This window comes from Pezoporus occidentalis, unplaced genomic scaffold, assembly GCF_034315485.1.
Source record: "Pezoporus occidentalis ecotype Australia unplaced genomic scaffold, CSIRO_AGI_Poc_V1 ctg3, whole genome shotgun sequence".
In the NCBI taxonomy this organism is placed as follows: Eukaryota; Metazoa; Chordata; class Aves; order Psittaciformes; family Psittacidae; genus Pezoporus; species Pezoporus occidentalis.
Genome location: NW_026914940.1, coordinates 17944270 through 17963188, shown reverse-complemented (window position 1 = coordinate 17963188; position 18919 = coordinate 17944270). Strand labels below are relative to the sequence as shown.

The following is an 18919-nucleotide window of genomic DNA, read 5'->3' as shown; positions in this document are numbered from 1 at the left end:
GGGATTAAGCCTTTCATACCTGACATCTTTGACAAAAATTTTGCTATCATAGGCATGGCACAACAAAGTAGAAACAGTTATCTTAAAGCCCACAATAGTACTACTGGATTTTTGTGTGGAAGAGGCCTACTGAAGTAGTATAGCTCTGACTGTATTCTTCACAATGTAATAACAATGTACTTATTGTACAATACAATACAAATAATTGTGTTACCTTAATGTCTTTAAATTTTATCAGTAGTCAATGAGTGTCTCTGATCTTAAAGAGTACTATTATCTTTTCTGAACACAGATACCTAAATCTTGTTTTTACAGTTAAGACAGTTCAATTGAAGGATTTGTGCTTCCTAAGTAAAAACATTGCTAAATGGATGCTTTTGAGTATGGGCAATGATTTTAATGAAAATTGTATTGCAGTAATAGGTGATTATTTTATACTTGTTAGACTAGCTGTGAGCAAAGCAGATGAAGACAGCTAAAATGTAACTAATTCATAATTATCAAAATATTTACCTTGAGTGCTGCAGAATGTTAGCTGAATCTGAATCTGTAGCCTCTATCATTGGATTATAACAATAAATATGGCCTCAGGGGCCAGGGGAGGTTCAGATTAGATATTAGGAAAAAATTCTTCCCCAAAAGGGTTGTCAAGCACTGGAACAGGCTGCCCAGGGAAGTGGTTGAATCACCATTTCTGGAAGTATTTAAAAGACGTGTAGATGTGGCACTTTGGGACATGGTATAGTGGTGGACTTGGCAGGGCTGGGTTAAAGGTTGGACTCAGTGATCTTAAAGGTTTTTTCCAACCTAAACAATTCTATGATTCTATAACATAGGATTGGAAGAGAAAGAAAAAAACAGAACTATTCCAAACCACAGAGGAAATACGTGCAATCAGTATAAAAAGAGAGGTGTGTATGTGGCTATAATTCTGGTGGACAAGCTAGCTCAAAGTTTCGAAAGTGCAGAGCACCACCTGTGTAAACTAATGCCTGGTGCAAAGATGTAGGTAAATTTTGCTGAATTTGGCTAAAGACTAACTATAGCTCCTCCACAGCAGAAACACTGTAATGAAATGAAAACTAATTACAGTGTTTAGGGCAAGACAGATCTGGTAGGCAGAATAGTTTATATACCAAACATCAAGTGGTACTTAGACCATGCAGTGACTGATTTATTCATTGCTCCTTGAACAGACAGATTACGTACCCATTTCTATTGGCAGGTCGTGGGGGGAGAGAGGGAGGGAAAGCTAATTCTGCTGAAAATTTCTTGTTCTGTTTCAGAGAAAACGTTTTATTGGGGGGGGGGGGGTGGGGGGGTGGTGGAAAGAGTGTTGAGCATCATTATCTCCTGAGCAGGAACTGATTTAAGTAGTAGAAAGGTGGATTTGAGTGTACTGTTTACATCAAGTAACCCTCAGAAATGAGCACTCCAAAATGCTGATGTTAAACTCTGATTTAATTGAGCAGCTGCTACAAGTGAATAGGAGTTGAGATAGCTCAGCACTTTGTTCCTCTGTTCTGCATGTACACAATAGATTTGGCTCTACAAGAACATTTTTTATTAAACAATACTTTGATTTGCAGCTAAATGCAGTATATAATTGCATCATTCTCTGTTTAGAATATAAGCACATTATAGTTCTGTTTTTAAGGTCTAGGGCACAGGTATTAAATATAACAGTATGGCTGTTCTTCCAGCCTCAATACTTGCAAAACACACATTGTAAAGCAGATTTTAATAACAGATTCAATGTCTTAAGTATTTTTTTCTCTGTTAAAATGTTGGATCATGCTCTAACTGGTTTTGTTTCTCCAAACCTTAGAAGTCCCAAGAATTGCAAGGACAAAAAATGCAAGGGCACAAGTAACCCCCACAAACCAAACGTCATTTTAAAAAAGAAAGAAACATTTGTGTATCTAGTATGTTCTGCAGGAAGGCTGAACTGACACAGTTCAAAGGTTGAGTCAGGTATCAACATGGGCAAATACTCGAAGGAGGGCAGGGGGACCCGGGCTGGCCTAGCACAGCGAGGACAGTGTCATCCCAGATGACAGGAAACTGAGCGTGAGGGATGAAAACAGAACAGCAAAAGCCAACAGTGTCACTCACAGCTGGTCTTGTTTTACAGTTACAGTAGTAAAACATCTTAGTATCAAAAACCGTTGAGAAGACTTAAAATATGCCTTGACTCTTGATTTCCATGGTTCTTAGTAAAGGAATGCTGGAACATAAAAAGTTATAAAGTTAATACAAAGCTTTGCAGCACATGCTTGTTAAGCAGTGAGCTTTCACAAAACGTAACTAAAACCCCAAACTGGAGGTAAGTTCATGAAGATGTACAGGTGGCCGTGAGCCTGCCTGAGACTGAAAGGCAGCGATATCCCAAGCGGTCACGGAGGCGGTGAGGAGATCCAGGTGCCCACCCGTCCTGCCCTCGGGCCTCACCCCTGAAAGTCGTGCCCACGACGGGCCATCTTCTTGCAGCAAAACAGTTCAGGAGGCTGCCTCCTAGCTCCGCCGGCCTGTATTAAAAACAGTGAGTCGCTGGAAAGCTGTGGGGCCCCTCCGCCGGAGAGCGGCTTTACCCGCACAGCCCCGCACCGCGACACCCAGTCCCGCGAGGCGCCAACGAATCTGCTCCGGCCCCGGCCCCGGCCGAGGCCCCTGCTCCGGGTCCTGCCCCGGGCCGGCGAGGAGAGCAAGGGCGGCCTCAGGCCCCCGTGCCCTCGGCTGTCGCGGCCCGCTCCATACGCGGATACCAGTTCGCAACCGTCCGCCCCCAGCGCCGGCGGCGGCAGCGCGGCGCCTTTAAATGGAGGCGGGGCCGAGCTCTAAAGTTTGTCCAAGTTGTGGAGTGCGGCTGGTGGAGCTGCGTGTCCGGCCCGGCCATGGGGTTCCGCGGCCGTTAGTAGCTCCCGCCATGGACTACCTCACCACCTTTACCGGCAAGGGCGGCCGCCTCCTGCGCGGTACTGCCAGCCGCCTCTGGGGCGTCGTACCCGGCGGCTTCCGCCAGGTCCGCTTCCAGGACGGCCGGAGCCGAGGGGCACAGAGTCCCGTCGAGCCGGCGCCAGGTACCGGCGGGGAAGGGGTGGGGGCCGGCGGGCTCCACGGTGGGTCAGGAGCCTCCCCGGTAACGGGTTCGGCTTCTCAGCCCCTCCGAGCTTTCCTGGAGAGGAGCGAGCTCTGGGAGAAGCACGAATAGGAGCAGGAGCGGGAGAGGAGAGGACCACTTCTCCAGCGGGGAGCGGCCCGCGTGGCCGGGAGACTTGCAGCGGGCTCTGGCCCTCCCTCTGGCGCCGGGGCTGTCCGTGGCGGCTGTGAGCGGTGGCTGAGGGAGGGGGCGGCGGTCGAAGACGGTTAAGGTGGGGGTGCGGTACGTGGGCCACGGCCTGTCGCGCTGCGGGGCCGGGGCTCCTGCCTATGCCCGGTGGCTGCCTGAGCGGAGCCTGCGCCCCGAAGGAGTGGTGGCACAGGACGGGTAGAGAGCAAAAGCCAGCCTTGCTCTTGCTCTACGTCTTCCTGATTTCACGGCAGTGCTGTTACACTTACTTTCATTACCTGCTGCCGTCCCACACACATTTTTGGTAGTTACTGAGCCGGGGGAGGGAAGGTGACTGGAACACAAGCTCCCAGGAGTGAGAGCTCCGTTGTGTACGAGGTGGTGTCTGGCTCCTGTGTGCTACTGAAGAACAGGCTTTGGAAGTAGGTTTGGTGGTGGTAAGGGCAGAAGTAAGGCTCTGCCTTTCAGTGGTCCAACAGGACAGTCAGGAGACTTTGTCCTGTGCTTGAGAACAAGAGGCCTTTGGGCTGTAAATATGAATATCGTAATGTACTCATCTGAAGTGAGCACTCAGGTTGGCAAGCAATACCATGAGAACTGGAGGGGTGGACAGCGAATGTACGGAGACGGTATGCAAAAGAGGGCTGGCCTGTAAGGACTCTAGGGACATAATGCTACTGTTTGGAAATTAAAAACAAACCATAATGCAACTAGTAAAGTTAGCATGGTCTTAGGACTGCTTGGAAAGAGTGTAAAGTTAAATTTGTAAAAATACTTTATAAAATATCGAGAATGATACACAGTGAATAGTAAATCTTGCCCTTTTTTCCCTGTTTCAAGAAGCTCTCTGCTGAGTGGTTGATAGCATCTTTATCATGGTCTGTAGGTAAGGTTGAAGTCAGGTCTCTACTGAAAGGTATTATTAAAGGTAATTAAATTTCTTAATTCCTTCCACGTAGAAGAGTAAAATCGTTTTTTCCTCAACTGAAACAAAATCTGTTACTTTAGTAGGCAAGGCAATAGGAATTATCATGCAGCCTGTCAGATGTAGATGATGTCTCCTTGTGTGCCTTAAATCACACTTCTCGCACAGAAGAATAATAGATAACTACCTGTATTTACAGTACCTCTTTCTTTATTCTGTGTCCCTCTTCACTAAGACATACAGGGAGAAAAAGAGGCAGTAAGTTGATTTTCAGCAGTGAAATTAAGTACTTTGAATAAGGCCTGTACATATTGTTAAAGGCTTGTTGACAAAGATTGCTTATGTTCTTTTGCAGAAGTGAAATGTCAGTAAAACTCTTCAGCATCTGCTGGCCTTTTAATTATTACAAGGCCATGTGTTCAGCTGTTGGTCTAAAGCGTCTGCTGTGATAAGTGTGATTTCTTGAAGCAAAAAGATCTCTGTGACTCTTCTTCCCCTCTTGCCCTGGGACAAAGGATCAACTTAGACTGTATTACAATCTTTTGGCTTTTCCCTAGCTTTGAGCAGGAAAAGTATTTCCTCAGATACTTTCATAATGTAATACTTAAGATTTGTGTTAATGAAATGTGACTGCAGTTCTGGAAAGCAGTGTAGGTTTCTGTGTATTTGATATGCCTTTTTGACAGAACCGTACCGAGGGGTTTTCCTCACCTAGGCAAAGCAGACTGTGTAAGGCAGTTAGATCTTGACTGCCCCATGCTGTCTTCTTCTTCACAGGGTCAGTTACGGGCAGAAGAAAAATACTTGTGACTGTAGGATTCTTCTTTGGCAAGTGTTTTGCTGGCTTCTAAAAGCTGCCTGTGCCCTGGTAATGAGTACTGTAGAAGTTGTAACGATGATGAGAATACTTCAGTTGAAATCCAAGCTGTTTTAGTTAGAGATGGGTCCCCTGACATTAACTTAAACCTTTATGGCAAATCCCAACTACTCCAAATGTTCAGTCTGTGTGTGGGGTGTTCAGGATCCAGGCCTAATTTTTACTCTAGCTTTTTTTCCCCCCACTTAAGACTTTCAGAAAGATCTTGTCAGTGTTCATTGTTCTTGCATGGTTCAGTATTGACTATGCATTACTTTTTAAAAGAACAGTTTTTTGCAAATACCTTAAAGCCCTGTTTCCACATTTCTGAAGCAAAACAACTGGGTTTATTCATACTGTATTGTAGAAGTGAAATTAAATTTTTTTTTTTAAATATTTGTGGATTTAAGTTTTATTGTTTTCTTGCTTGTCTTCCGAAACAGTTGAACAGCTCTACAAGGGTTCCAAGTCCAGGAGGCAAGTCTGTTCAAATGGTGTACCTTAAATCACTGCTCTGAGCCTGCGTACTACTTTGGGTATGTGCAGAACAGTTTATAGTATTTCTTAGCAGGGAGAAAGAGGAGACGCTGGGAGACTGAGTAGTGCCACAGGAGGCTGTAAACCTGTTTAACCAGTTTCCTCTGTTTGTGTCAGCAGCCAAGTCAGTGAAATAACTTTAGGAAGGTGTTTTATCTATTAATGATTGTGGTGGAGGGTAAAAATGCAAGGAGAACCAGAAATTGTGGAGAAAGTATCTGACTTTAGTAAAGGTGCTACCAATCATTTCAGTGTAAAATTCCTTAAAAAAAAAAAAAGGCAACCCAGAACAGCAAAACAGCCTTGTGGGCTTTGAAATACTTCTGAAGATAGTCTCTTGATAATTTTTAGAAAGAGCTAGTATGTATGTATGCCTAGATTCACCTGGAATGGAATGTAGCTTTCTTGTTTATTGGTAATACTGTAGATGTTAGCATATCAAAGTTGCTTGGAAATGCAAGTCAAGGCTTTAGAGAATGTGTGATTGAGGGTTATCTTTGCTGCAGAATTAACTTGAATGTTCAGTTTAATTTGAGTCTCATGTATGCAAACCTCTTAAATGAGCCAACAGCATGTCTCTTATTGTGCTGTTTGTGTTGTCTGCTGTGAAAGAGGGACTGTGGCCAGCAGTAAGGGACATATGTTTTCTTCTTTTCAGTGACACTGCTGGGGCCATACTATGAATATGCTCTTTGGTTTGGTGTACCATTGTTAGAGGAGGCTTCTGAGAAACTGCAGAGGTTCCGTGTTTGGGGGTGTGTCACCTGTGAGGAGGGATTGAAGGAGCTGGGCTTTAACCTTGCAAAGAGAAGACCATGGTGGGTTAGAGGCAATCTGATCGTGGCTGCTGCCCCTACTTTTCTCTTCTCTTACTCCTGAGAAGAGAGTAGGTCACGACTTTTGGCTTGAGAGGTCTTGGACAACAGAGTAAACTTCACATAGGATAGTGGTCCATCCCTGGCACAGCGTACAGTTTTAAGATGACCTAATTTGATGTTGACAGTATTGCTGCTTCACACTGGAGGCTGAAGTAGATGTACTCAAGACGTTTCTCCAGATAACACTTGGATTCTGTGAGGATATGAATCCGTGCCTGGAGTCTCATCCTTCTTTCCTCCTAAGCATTTTCATTTCACTTCTGTCTGCAGTCACTTCATAGAGGGAGAATATATACTGCACAGGCAATCTTGATTTCCTGCAGTATGTCTCTCAAAAAGTACAGAAGTTTAAGAAATGAAAACCAGTCATTCAGAGCTACTTGCTCAGAGAATCCTCTTAACCAGTCTGTCAGAGAAATTGTTCTAGCTGCCTTCTATTAAAAGAATTTTTGTTGTTTTTCTCTTCAGGCTCAACTTGATCAGTTCTGAACTGTGTGGCTTGTGGGTTTATTTACTTGTGTTTCCTATCAATTTTTGAGTTGGCCAGTAAGGTAACCATACACAGTATACCTGTTAAGCCATGTGGCTTGTCAGTCCTCTGTAAGGCAACAGCAGTGCATTTGAAAGATAAATGTGCAGGGCCAAGTTACGGTACATCTGTCAAGTCCTCCTGTAAAAGTTAGTATCTCCTAGAAGTCTGTTTCAGAATAAAGCAGACATAAGAATAAGGTAGGTGATTTCTTCACTTCACCCTCACTCAGTACTTTTCAAGAAATTAACAGGTGTATAATAAAGTATGAGAGAGGCTTCAAACTGGAGAGACAAATTTCTGTAAGTTTTCTTGTACATACTGTTCCGGATGAAGCACATGTGAAATGTACCAGCACCCTTTACAAAAACGCTAATGCTTCACTTTCATGTCTGAAAATACTTCAGTGGGTACAAGCATAAGAAGCAAATGTAGTCTTGGAATGTATTGGGCTGGTGACTCAGTCATCTTGTGATATGTTAATGTATGCACAATCTTCTGACTTACACGCTACTAGTATATAGAAGTGCTTGACTATTCCCTTGGTGCATGTGATGTTAAATGATATTTTACTTCATGTTATGGTTTGTACTGCTATATCTTGCACTGCTGTTTTTTTTTTTTGTTGTTGTTGTTGTTTTGGGTTGGTTTGATTTGGTTTTTTTTTTCTTCCAAGCGTTGGGACTTTTTCTGCAGCCTTTGTTGTTGATTGTGCTTTTGAGTTTGTTTGCTGATGTACTGTTGAACTGTTTTCAGAAGTAGTCCATTGGGAACTCATTAACAGACCCCTCCATTCTGCTAGTTTCTATTTCACTCTCCCCTCTGCTGAATTTTTGACATAGTTTACAATTCTTAGTCTGCTTTTGCTGTTCAACAGGATTCTGATGTATCAAATGTTTTACTGAAGTTCAGTTTATAGGAGCTCCAATTATATGCCAGGTTAGTTTATAATCTAAGTATAGTTTATTCTAGTAATCTAGTGTCCTTTGACTGCATTGCATTTTTGTTTTAATGCATCATGTTTCATCAATGTCTTATTTTTTCTGGTTAATTCCCATTTCCAGCATTAAAACAGTTTTGAAGCTGATGCTTTATGACATCCTGCATGCACGTGGCTGCATTTCAACTTACTACATGTATGAATGATAAATTTCTGTGCGTCAGTAAGCAGTGCACCTCATTGTGTTACGTGTGTGGATCTTACTCGGGCTTGGTTTGGTGGTGGCCTCATGCATCTGCATTGCCTGCCGGAAGAATGTGGGGAGGAGTCATAGTTATCAATAGCTCAAATTGCAAGCAAGATGGTTTAGTCCTGCATAAAGCGGGGAAGGCAATGTTCTCAGGTTAGGTTCTCAGTGCTAATCACTCGGCCTTGAAAATGTCCAAGAATGGAAACTGTACAACTGCTCTGGGCAATTAGATTTTTACCTTTTATCCAGTCAGAATCTCTCCTTTTGGTCTGTTATGTTTGTTGTCCTTTGTTCTTCCCTGGTACATCGCTGAAGAGCCTGGCTCTGTTGTCTTGATACCTATGTGGAAGTTAGCTGGAAGGTACAGGAGGTTTTTTTTCAGCAGAGCTGCTCCCTGGTCAGGCGGTGGCACTCTGTACAGCACAAAGACTCTTCCTTCCCGTCTGGAGGAGTGTTCTGTTGAATTTCATAAGGTTCCTGTCAGCTTGCTCCTCCATCCTCTCCAGGTCCCCATGCATGGTAATCCTGCCCTCAGATCTGTTGCCTGACCCCCCCTGTTTGATGTCACCTGCAAACCTAATGCAGTAAACTTATAAAATGATTAAACTGTATACATGCATATTCCAGATGGAACAGGAAAGGAGGCTTACTGTTATGTGTCAGGGGGATCACAAAAATAATTTGAATCGGTGCTGAATCTGTTGCAGGAAAACTATTTTGATGTGTTGAGGTGCTGACGCAGTATTAATGAGGTCTTGGATGCATTTAGTTTGGGGTTTTGGTTGAGAAAAATGTGAACAAAAGCATCACGTGGAGAGCAGTGATAAGGATCAAGAGTGTTGTGAGCATGACTTTGTTAGACTGAATCACAAATAAGTAACAGTTGCTTAAAGAGGGCATTAAAGGGGTCATTGTTTATGGTACTGCCTTGGTCTGAAAACCTAACATTTTGGTTACAAAACTGCAGGCTGTGAGCATCTTGTAGGCTACCATTAAGGCCTCTTATTTCTAGTTCTTAAGACACTGGAAGATAACTGAGAATGTTTCAGTAATTAGCATAAGCATATCTATCTGCAGGAGAGGGAGGAGGATCAATGAGACAGTCCCTCTATTGAGATGTAGCTCCTGCTGTTAGGAAACACAAGTCACCAGGCCTTACTTAATATGAAGATTTCCTACTTTAATCTTTTTTGTTTATATATTAATAGAATTTAAAGATATAATGGCTGTTAAGGAGAACTAATCTTACAAAGATGTAATATCTATGCCTCTGTTTTATCAATTAGAAAGTTGCTTCATGTGCTGCTAACAGCGTATTTGCAAATATTTTAAAAAAGAGACTTCTTTTCCTTGCTTTTTTATGATTCAGTTTTTAAAAATCTTTACCCCATATGTGCTGCATGGGTTTGTTTTTTTTTGTGTGATTTTGTTTTTTTTTGTGTGTGTTTTTATTTTTTTTAAGATCCTGTGAAAACTGTGTCCTAGACAAGCATTTAACAAGGTTACCGCCTCTGCCTTTTTCTTAACACATGTAAATCTAATGCGTAACTTGCAGTTCTTGTTGCAGGAATAAGAGGGAATAAATAATCTTTTTCTCATCTAAATCATATTAAGCTCAGTTATTACTTACAAGCAATTGCCACTGTGTTGACTTTTCCAGCTAACTTGCTTTATCTTGGAGGATACCTGTTTGATTTATCAATTTATTCATCTGGAAAAAGTGATCTTTGTAATTGCTGTTAACATAGAAAAGAATGGAAAATCAACAGCTGAGAAGGATTGCAAGGTATTTTGAGTTTTAAGTTTATCATGCAGAAAAATAGTAGGGTAAAGGAAAATTTAATACATTCCTGGTCTGTGCAGAGCTTGAAGATACTCCTAAACAGTTCTTAGCATGTATTATTGCATTGTTAGTCACAGTACAAATCTTGAGTTCTGTTTACCAGCTCTTATTGCCAGGATGTGCTATAGAAGGACCAGCAAACAGAAGAATGAAGGTCTACCATTCACCTCAGATAACATGCTAAGAAATGAGAAATGTCACTCTTGTCATGTCAGTTTGAACTAGCAGTGCCACAGGAATATTTCCAGCCAACCAAAATTCAGTGGCCATATAGAAGCTGATAGTTGATACTCCGCCACAAATGTTGGAATTTAACTTCAGTTGCCTTCAAATTTCTGTTGAATAATGCCGCTGGCTGTTACATATGCTAAGGCCAAAGCTGCCTTATTTATAAACTGTATGTTCCCAAAACCCCTTTCCTATCTTGTATAAATATGTTGGAACAGTTCATCCTCCTCTCTGATTATGCTGATTATATGTAACCATTCTTATGCTACTGTTGTTTAATCTTGAATTTCTACATGTGTTCTTTATGACTAAATATTGGTCCAGTGTCATTTTGAACACTGCCTTCTGTGTATTTCTAGTTACAGTGTTTTAAATCCTAGACAGTAGAAATATTTTTGTCATTTGTGGATCTGTTATGTACTTTTTCACTTGGCGTTTCAAATTGTTGTGAAGGCCCAGGCCTGCAAAATGGTAGTTCAGAATTAAAGCATCTACTCTGATGTTATGGAAGGTGTGGTCTTGCTCCTCTCTGAAACAGCCCAGCTAGACATTTGATAACCTAGCACCCCAGATCCCATGTCCCACAAGTTACTGGTGACTCTTGAGGCTGTGTGCAGCTTGTTCAGTGATGTCAGGTTTTTCTTATACTTGTGGTCTGAGTGCATCAGCCTTTGATATTCTCTGCTGGCAGACGAGATAATGATTGTGTGTGACCTAATGAGATGGGCTTTGTACAGCAGTTGCCAGCAGGAAAAGAGTAAAATGAAAGGATGACACTGATTCTTGTTGGTGTTGAGGTCTTTTCAGACCACTGCTTCCTATGCTGTATCCATTTCCACGTGCTCCCTAGAATACTAGGAGCATGAGGATGGCTGAAAGATGTGTTTACGTATCTCTCAAAAATAGCTGGCTCATTCAGTGAGAAGTAGTTGGAGGCTTTGCAGTATGCCATCAACAAAGGTTGAATTTATGTCTCTACTACTGTGACCTATTTTCACAGTTGAAATACTTCCTAGTTTTGTTTCTAAGACGTTAGGTGAAATGGATGTGTTCTGTAGGAACTGGCAGCTCAAGCAGTCTGCCTGTGGGCAGAGGTGTGGGCTTCGACAGCTGTGACCAGTACTGTCAAAGCCCTGGTTTGTAATTGTACAAAAGCCCTAGTTTTTGCTTCAGCCCTGCCTGCCTCCAGCTCTTCCTGACTCGGGGGGCTTTTTTTCATCAGGTTATGAAACACCTGAATCCATATCCATATACTGAAGGCAAAGTAATGCTACCACAGAGGGAAGGAATGGAAGTGGGCACTGATGGGAAGGGTGGGAATTACTCTTAGGGAGTAGGGGAGGGAATAACATTAAATAAAAATAAAAATAACAACCTACAATAAACTGCAGCTAATAATCTCCTGGGGAATTTGTGGTAGGAGTTTCTCTGGCATCTGCTTTTCTCCAGGGTGCTTTCAACAAGGACCTTCTTTCCCCACCCCTTCTCCCTGGTGGTTCTTACTTTACTGAAGTTGGAGTGCACTGAAGTCTAAAGCAGCAGGTCCTCCTGCCCTGAAGAACAAACAGCTTTCCTTCCTTTTTTTTATTTCTGGCATAAGAAACAGAAGTGGTTATTTGTGCAAGACATTATTCTACTTCTCAGTTACTGGAGAAGATAACTTGTCTTGACCTCTTGAGTGGCACCTGTCTGCAGACTTTTTAGATACTTACACGTGAGCTAACAAGAGGAAAAAGGAAGCTTAAATTTCAGTTAGGAAGGAAAATGAACAGACACAAACAACATTGGGCTATATATGGATGAAGCATGTATATACATTTGTAGTATAGGGCTTCTCTGTATCTATCTGAGGGGGGTGGGCCAGGCCAGCAGCAGGGGAAGATGCTTGTTTTACAGTAGGGATGTTCCATATATAATTAAGGCATATATGGAATTCTGGGCTGTCTGTGTTCATCTGTGTTCTTTGACTTTTGGTTAGGAGTATGTGAACCAGACTGTTGTTGCAAGTAAATGATTAGGCTACTAGCAAAGCTTTGGTATGGGCTGAAAATTTTGGAAGAGCTACAGTGAAGCAGTTGTTTCAGTTTTTCAGTAGCTTCCTGGGGAGAGGCATCTGTTGTTGCAAAGTCAGACTTCAGCAGCAAAATATTTGACCTGGAAGAGGAGAATGTTGGCTACTGTTGAGTCTACACACAAGCTTAGAGTGATGCCATTCATTACTGAGTTGGCTTAATTTCCTCTAGAGATGTTACTTGTGCCGTTAAAAGCTACTAATATAAGCAGAAATTAAGGTTTCATTTATGTAACTTTTTAAAAGCTGCAATTAGTAAATAAGGGATGAAATAGCTTTTAATGTTTTGAATGAAGACAGGAGGCAGAGTTACAGTGCCTCGGTATTCAGAATTTCTGGAAATTTTTTTAAGTAGGTTTAGCGTCTTGACTGTCATTCATAGCTGTATTACTATAAGTAATATAATCTATAGATGATTTTTTATCTTGTAGGTATGGGGACATTCTCCATCAGACTTTTTTCAAGATATAAAAAAAGTAGAATTAGTCCAATATTTATTCCCTTATATAAAAAAATACCCCAGGAGACTACTTACGTTGAGTCTGCTATAAATCACTTTTATTGCTGTCCTCTGCAGATTGCCCAGTTGTAGCAATTGTAAGATGCTTCTTTCCCTCTTTCTTGCCAGTGCAGAACTTCCTATATAATTTGTTTGGGTTTTTTTGCCTGGTTTTGGTTTGTTCTGTCACCCACCCTACCCTGTATCTTGATAGTTTCAACTGTCCATGAAGAACTTTGGGAGGGGGAATATGAAATTCATGCAAGTATTTGTCTGTTTTGTAAGGTTTGTTTGTTCTGTTAATTTGTTTTGAAATATTTCACTAAATATGTTCAGTTATGGTTAACAAAAATTTGAGTGTATCATAATGGGAGTATAACTAATCACATTGTGGCATGAAAGCATATCTCATGTAAATGTTTTGGGCTCCTTAATAGCAGGTATTTAACTATTCGAGGTGGAGTCTTTGTGACAGGCATAATTTAAGAGATTAGTTTCAAAAATTAATGTGTGTATATAAATGGATGTTAAAACCCCCACTTTTTTCTAGAGATGTAAAATTAAAGGCTTTATGTCGAATCATGTAAGTATACTGTTGCATTATCATAAATATCAAGCCAATTAGTATAAAAAGGTAGTATGGTTCAGGCCTGTGAAATGGAAATCATCAAAATACAATGCCCCAGTAAAAAGAACAGTTCTTGTGATGTTTATTTATTTAGAATCTATATTGTGTATATACAGGCTGTATGTATTTGCTATGGCCAGGATAACTCTGAAGTTAAACACTAGTGTTGCTTATACAAAAGCTTTAAATGCTGTGTACTTACCAAGCAGTGACAAAAAATCTGCACTGACTAGATCAAATACACAGGAACTCTAGATCACCTCCCTTCTAGATGAAAGCAGGATGGGTGTGATACAGCATCTATTAAACCCAGTAGTTCCAGGAACGTTGCTTGCCTGATGAGGTCAATCTCCTATTTAGTCTTCCTTCATTAGTAGCTTCCTGGAGAGCAGTTAGTTGATTCCTAGTTATCAGTGGTTGGTATTGGTCAAATTCTTAAAGCATTGCAGAGGAATGAAGTTCCTATTACAGCAGCCGGTTGTCTGTTAGACAGAGTCACCGGGAGCAAGCTGTTTAACTGGTGAATTAGATGTCTGCCCACGGGGCTGTAGTCAGCAGCCTGTGACAGTACTGAGAGAGTAAAATGAATTTAACACGCACGTTGCCTCAATTTTTTTCAGACACTGGCCAGAAGAAGACCCCAGACAAGAAAGATGGGCGGCGAATGTCTTTTCAAAAACCTAGAGGGACTATTGAATATTCTGTAAGTTACTGCTTTATTGTTAGAATGTCATTGCATAGCAAGTGCAGACTTAGTTTCATTACAAAATATAAGCAAAACAATAATTTGCATTACCTTTTAAGCTTAGAATTATGTGTATCTAATAGCTTATTTTGACAGGTATTAAATTGGAAATTAGCTAATAGTAGCTAATGTTTGGGTTTGTTTTTTTGTTTTTGGGGGGGGTTTGTTTGGTTTTGGTTTTTCTTTGAAAAACAAGCTAATCGGTCTGAGCATTCACTTTTAGGTAACTAGTTAGAAACAGTAAATAACATTATAAAATCATATGGAAGTTCCCTGCTTTCAGCATTATTAATAAACTGTTGATATCAGGAGAAATAACAGAATGAAGTTGGGGGGGAGCTATGTCTCGATACTGACCTTCTGGTGTTCTAAGGATTTTTGTAGATCTATACCTTTTACTGCACAGATCTGTTTCTGCAGCAGTATCTGAAAATGGAGCCTTTCTCTGCCTGTTCTGTTCTTGAAATGACCCTCAAACTATGCTGCAGTCAGCTTTTCACATTTGTGGTTACTAAGGGAAACTGAAGTGAGAAGTATCTGTCATGTTATATACTGGAAATATAATTAAGCCTATAAATAACATTTATAGGGTTGACATGAAAATAGGTAAGTCTGTACCAGTTAGCTTTGAGTGCTTTTGAAGCTGGACAGGATAAAATAAAACTGAGAACTTCTTTATAAAAGGTCTTTAGTTGACCTCTTGGTGTTCTCTTATTCCAAGTGTAAGATACGGGAGAGACTTAACTCTTAATTTTGCATTAAGCCAAGCTGTGATATGGCCCCACTATGGTGGGTGTGAGAATGGTGTGATAATCATTTAGAGAGGGGCAGAGGATTTGCATATTGGAGCTAGAAGCATGAAATGTGGTTTATATTGGGAATTTTAATACAATTCTAACCTAAAGACTTCCTTGAAGTTGAAATTCAAAAAAGAAATTTCTGCTGCTTAGGTTCCAGCAGCTGAAGAATGATAAAGTAAATGTGACTGTTGTTCCTATTACGTTAACCCCATTTTGTTTGAAATTATTGGAAAAAATGCTCAGGTGTAACTCTGTAAAATTGGGGTTCCTATTCAGGCAGTAAATCCCTCAAGTTTCCTCTTGCCACCATGCGTATGCATTTACCTTGGTACGTAACATTCCAGGCAAAGCTAAAGCACCAAGCTTTCCTTCTTAAAATTGATATATTTGCGTCAAGTTGCATGTACTTCTGCAGATTTTTGTGTTCCAGTAGGTGGGGTTTTGTTTGCAAAAATAACTTTTTTAGTACGTACTGAAGCATGCATTGCTTCCTGGTGAGACAAAAAGGCAATTCATAAGAATTGAAGACTTTTTGTGATTAAACTTAGTCCAGTTCTAAAGGAGCCTGTTGCATGCATGGAGCATGCTGCATTTCAGCTACATAAATGCTCTATTTTGTCTGGTCTTGGTCATTTCACTCATGAAGTACTTAAGTAACATAAATTTTCAGAGCTTCAGTTATATGTTGTGTGCGTATGTTTTTATGAAATACACAGATCTAACCTTAAGAAACTGAAATTAGAGAGGTCTGGTAACTGTTGTGATACTTTGGTACAGTTATTATTTATGACTTTAATACGTGTAGAGAGAGAAACTTATTTATGTCTGTTTCTTAGTCCTGCTAGCTCTCAAAGCAGAGGCACATAAACATGTACGTCTGCATGTGTTGCTGCTCTGAGAAGCAGAAGAATAAAGGCACACACACACAAACATGAGTACTCTTGAAAAGTTAGTGGGCTTCTACTTTGTTTTGTGTTTTTTTTTTTGTGTGTGTTTGGGAAGGATGTGCTTTTTAATAATTTAATGTGTTTTGTTTTTCCAGTAACTACATGGTTTTAGGAGGGAAGGATTTATTTGTATTCCTGAAGTTTGGAGCAAGATGGCATCTCACTGATGCAGGCTATGGGTTTTTAAGGTGAAATAGACTTCCCACCGGAATTTTTTTAAAAAACAATGTTACATTTGGGATAATTATACAATCAGATACATTTTGTCTATAACTGCTTTTTGGCTTCAGCTTTAATATTAAAGATTTTATTCTGAAAGCATAAAAACTTTGAACTGCTGTTCTGTATGTAGTGCCAGCAAGAAGATGTCGGCAGAAGTTGGTACAAAGTGAAGGAAGCAAGTCCTGAGCTGCTTGTAAAGGATACAGAAAAATGGTTTATGTTCACTGTTACTGTCTAGACTGTGAACAGATATTTTTTAAGTTAATACAGTTTCTCCTTTTCTGAATGTCAGTCAACAGATTAGATGCAAATTTGTATTATCTGTTATTTCAGAATTCACAGTCAGTTCTCGAGGCGAATTGTTATCCTGTTTTTCATCACCTCTCCTAGTCTTCCCACGTCTTCAATTTTGTTAGCTCTTTTTAATGCTTTTAAACTATTGTTTTGTTCTTTTCTGGTTCTTGGACAGCTAGCCTTGAAATTCTTTTAAAAAACCTATTTGTGTACTCCGGTTTATGGTTAGTCAGTGCCTGACTTTTAACGGAAGAATGAGTGAACTCCAGTTGTTGAGATGCAGTTCATTAAAATGTCGGTAGAGGGATTTGGTTTTAAATAATTTTTTTTTAAATAACTTCACCAGTTGCTAATCTGACAGAAGTGGAGGCAGTTTGAACCATGGTTAATGATGACTCTGAATCTGTTTCTCTACTGCTGCACACAAGCACACCTGTCAAATCTGTGTGTAAAAGTAGTGCTCTGTTAACAGAAAAGGGATGATGAGATGTACCTCTGCTCACACAGGAACACAGTGATTTGAAAAGAGTGTTCAATTTGGGATTCTGTTGGTGAAGAAAGATGGAAGCTATGGATCTTCAGTGGCTCTTTCTGTATCTAGTCGTATCTATTAAAAATTAGTTAACTTAGAATTTTAGACTTACTTGTATACATATGTAAGTGACTATGGTAGGAGTAACTAGGTAGTAAGGTCTCGCATGTCTTTGCATAAGAGTTGATGACTAGAAGCTCTTGCTCTTGAGTATAGGAAATGACTTGATATTCTGAGAAGCTCTTTTTCAACAGCAGTTACTGTACAAAGCAGTTTGTGTATGTTAACACAATCCTGAATAAGTGATTGTTGTTTTCTTTTTACATTTTCATTAATCAGTATCTTTCAATCTTTATATTCGAGTCAGTATACTGAAGGAAGCAAAGCGAATGCATGGTATGTACTGAACTACTTCAAAACACCAGCTGGCCAGCTCAAGTCTATTTTGAGTTGTTTCAGGGAATAAAATAGCCTTTTCACATGTCTCGTGGTGGTTTTTTAGAGGTTTACTTGTATTGGAACAAATCTTGCCATTCTCTTAAAATTGTGAAACAATGCAGTCACTGGTCATCATTCATGACCCCCCTTTCATCTCAAAAGGGGAAATAATCACATGAAGATTCAGCATAGTGCTTTAATAGTTGAATGTTTACAGTTTATTTATTATGATTTTTCACCCTCTCTTCCAATATTGAATAGGTGAGGAAAAAATGATTGGAAAAGCTGGGGGTGGCTGTGGTATGTTGTGGTATGTTTTTAATTTGATAATTCTTAAGCTGTGCTTTTTCACAAAGTTATTTTTTCAGCTTTTGGCTGTTCAGATTTATTTATTTATTTTTTTTAATGGCAGAAAATCTGAGAATTGGAAAATAGATCTTGGATTTGGAAAATAAGGAGATACTTCAGGAAGTCTTTATTGCATGTACAGGTGCTTTGTTTTAAGAAGGTATCAGTGCTGGTCTCTGAAAATCCCATATAGCGGAGAGATGTGCCTGTGCAAATTTTACAGCCAAATAAGAAAAGGAAGCTTATATTTGCTATTCGTGTGCTCCTGGTTTGTGAGATAAAACCTGTAGCTGCCAAGACATCTCACCAGATGGTTTTCTTTCTGAAGGCTGAATAGAGTGAATGCACTGTTGAAGTGCTTAAGCTTTGTGGGTTTTAAATGGCTGCTTTTAATGTATTTTATACTGTGGCATGAGTTACTCTTAAATGTCTCAGTCATACCTACCTAGCAGCTAATGTCCTCCAACATTCATGTGAGAGCAGAGTTTGGATTTGGGCAAGGCTCTTGCATCTCACTTTACAGTTTGTTTTAGGAGACCTTCTGAATTATCATAGAACCATAGAATAGTTTGGGTTGGAAAGGACCTTAAAGCTCATCTAGTTCCAACCACCTGCTGTGGGCAGGGACACCTTCCACTCGACCAGGCTGCTCAAAGTCTCTCCCAGCCTAGCCTTGAACACCTCTATGGATGGGGCAGCCACAGCTTCTTTGGAAAACCTGTTCCAGTGTCTTGCCACCCTCACAGGGAAGAATTTCTTCCTTGTATCTAATCTAAATCTCCTATCTGTCAGATAAAAGCTGTGTCCTATCCCTACATGCCCTTGTAAAAAGTCCCTCTCCGGATTTCTTGTAGGCCCCTTTAGGTACTGGAAGGCTTCCGTAAGGTCTCCCCTGAGCCTTCTCTTTAGGCTGAACAAGCCCAACTCTCTCAGCCTGTTGTCCTAGGAGAGGTTCTTCAGCCCTCTGAGCATCTTTACGGCCCTCGAGCTTCTAATGGAAACACAGTTCCTTATTTTGGTTGCAAATTTTGTTATCTGTGCAACAAGTAGTACGTTTCTGGTCAGGCTATGGTTCTAACTTGATTTCTGCTTCAGAACCAATTAAAAGTGGCATATGATA

At 40.5% G+C, this 18919-nt stretch overlaps 1 protein-coding gene across 9 annotated transcripts in view; it reads left to right on the top strand.

Annotated features, from left to right (window-relative positions):
* OXR1 (oxidation resistance 1) overlaps positions 1-18919 on the top strand; it is a 224370-nt gene that overhangs the window by 154673 nt on the left and 50778 nt on the right. For 6 of the 9 annotated variants that reach the window (XM_062627184.1, XM_062627183.1, XM_062627188.1 and 3 more), the window contains one exon: positions 14094-14176. In XM_062627184.1, the coding sequence (XP_062483168.1) occupies positions 14094-14176 (83 nt within the window). Of the gene's footprint in view, positions 1-2836; positions 3081-14093; positions 14177-18919 lie in introns of those variants that run through there. The other 3 variants (XM_062627186.1, XM_062627185.1, XM_062627180.1) reach the window with 1 other exon arrangement.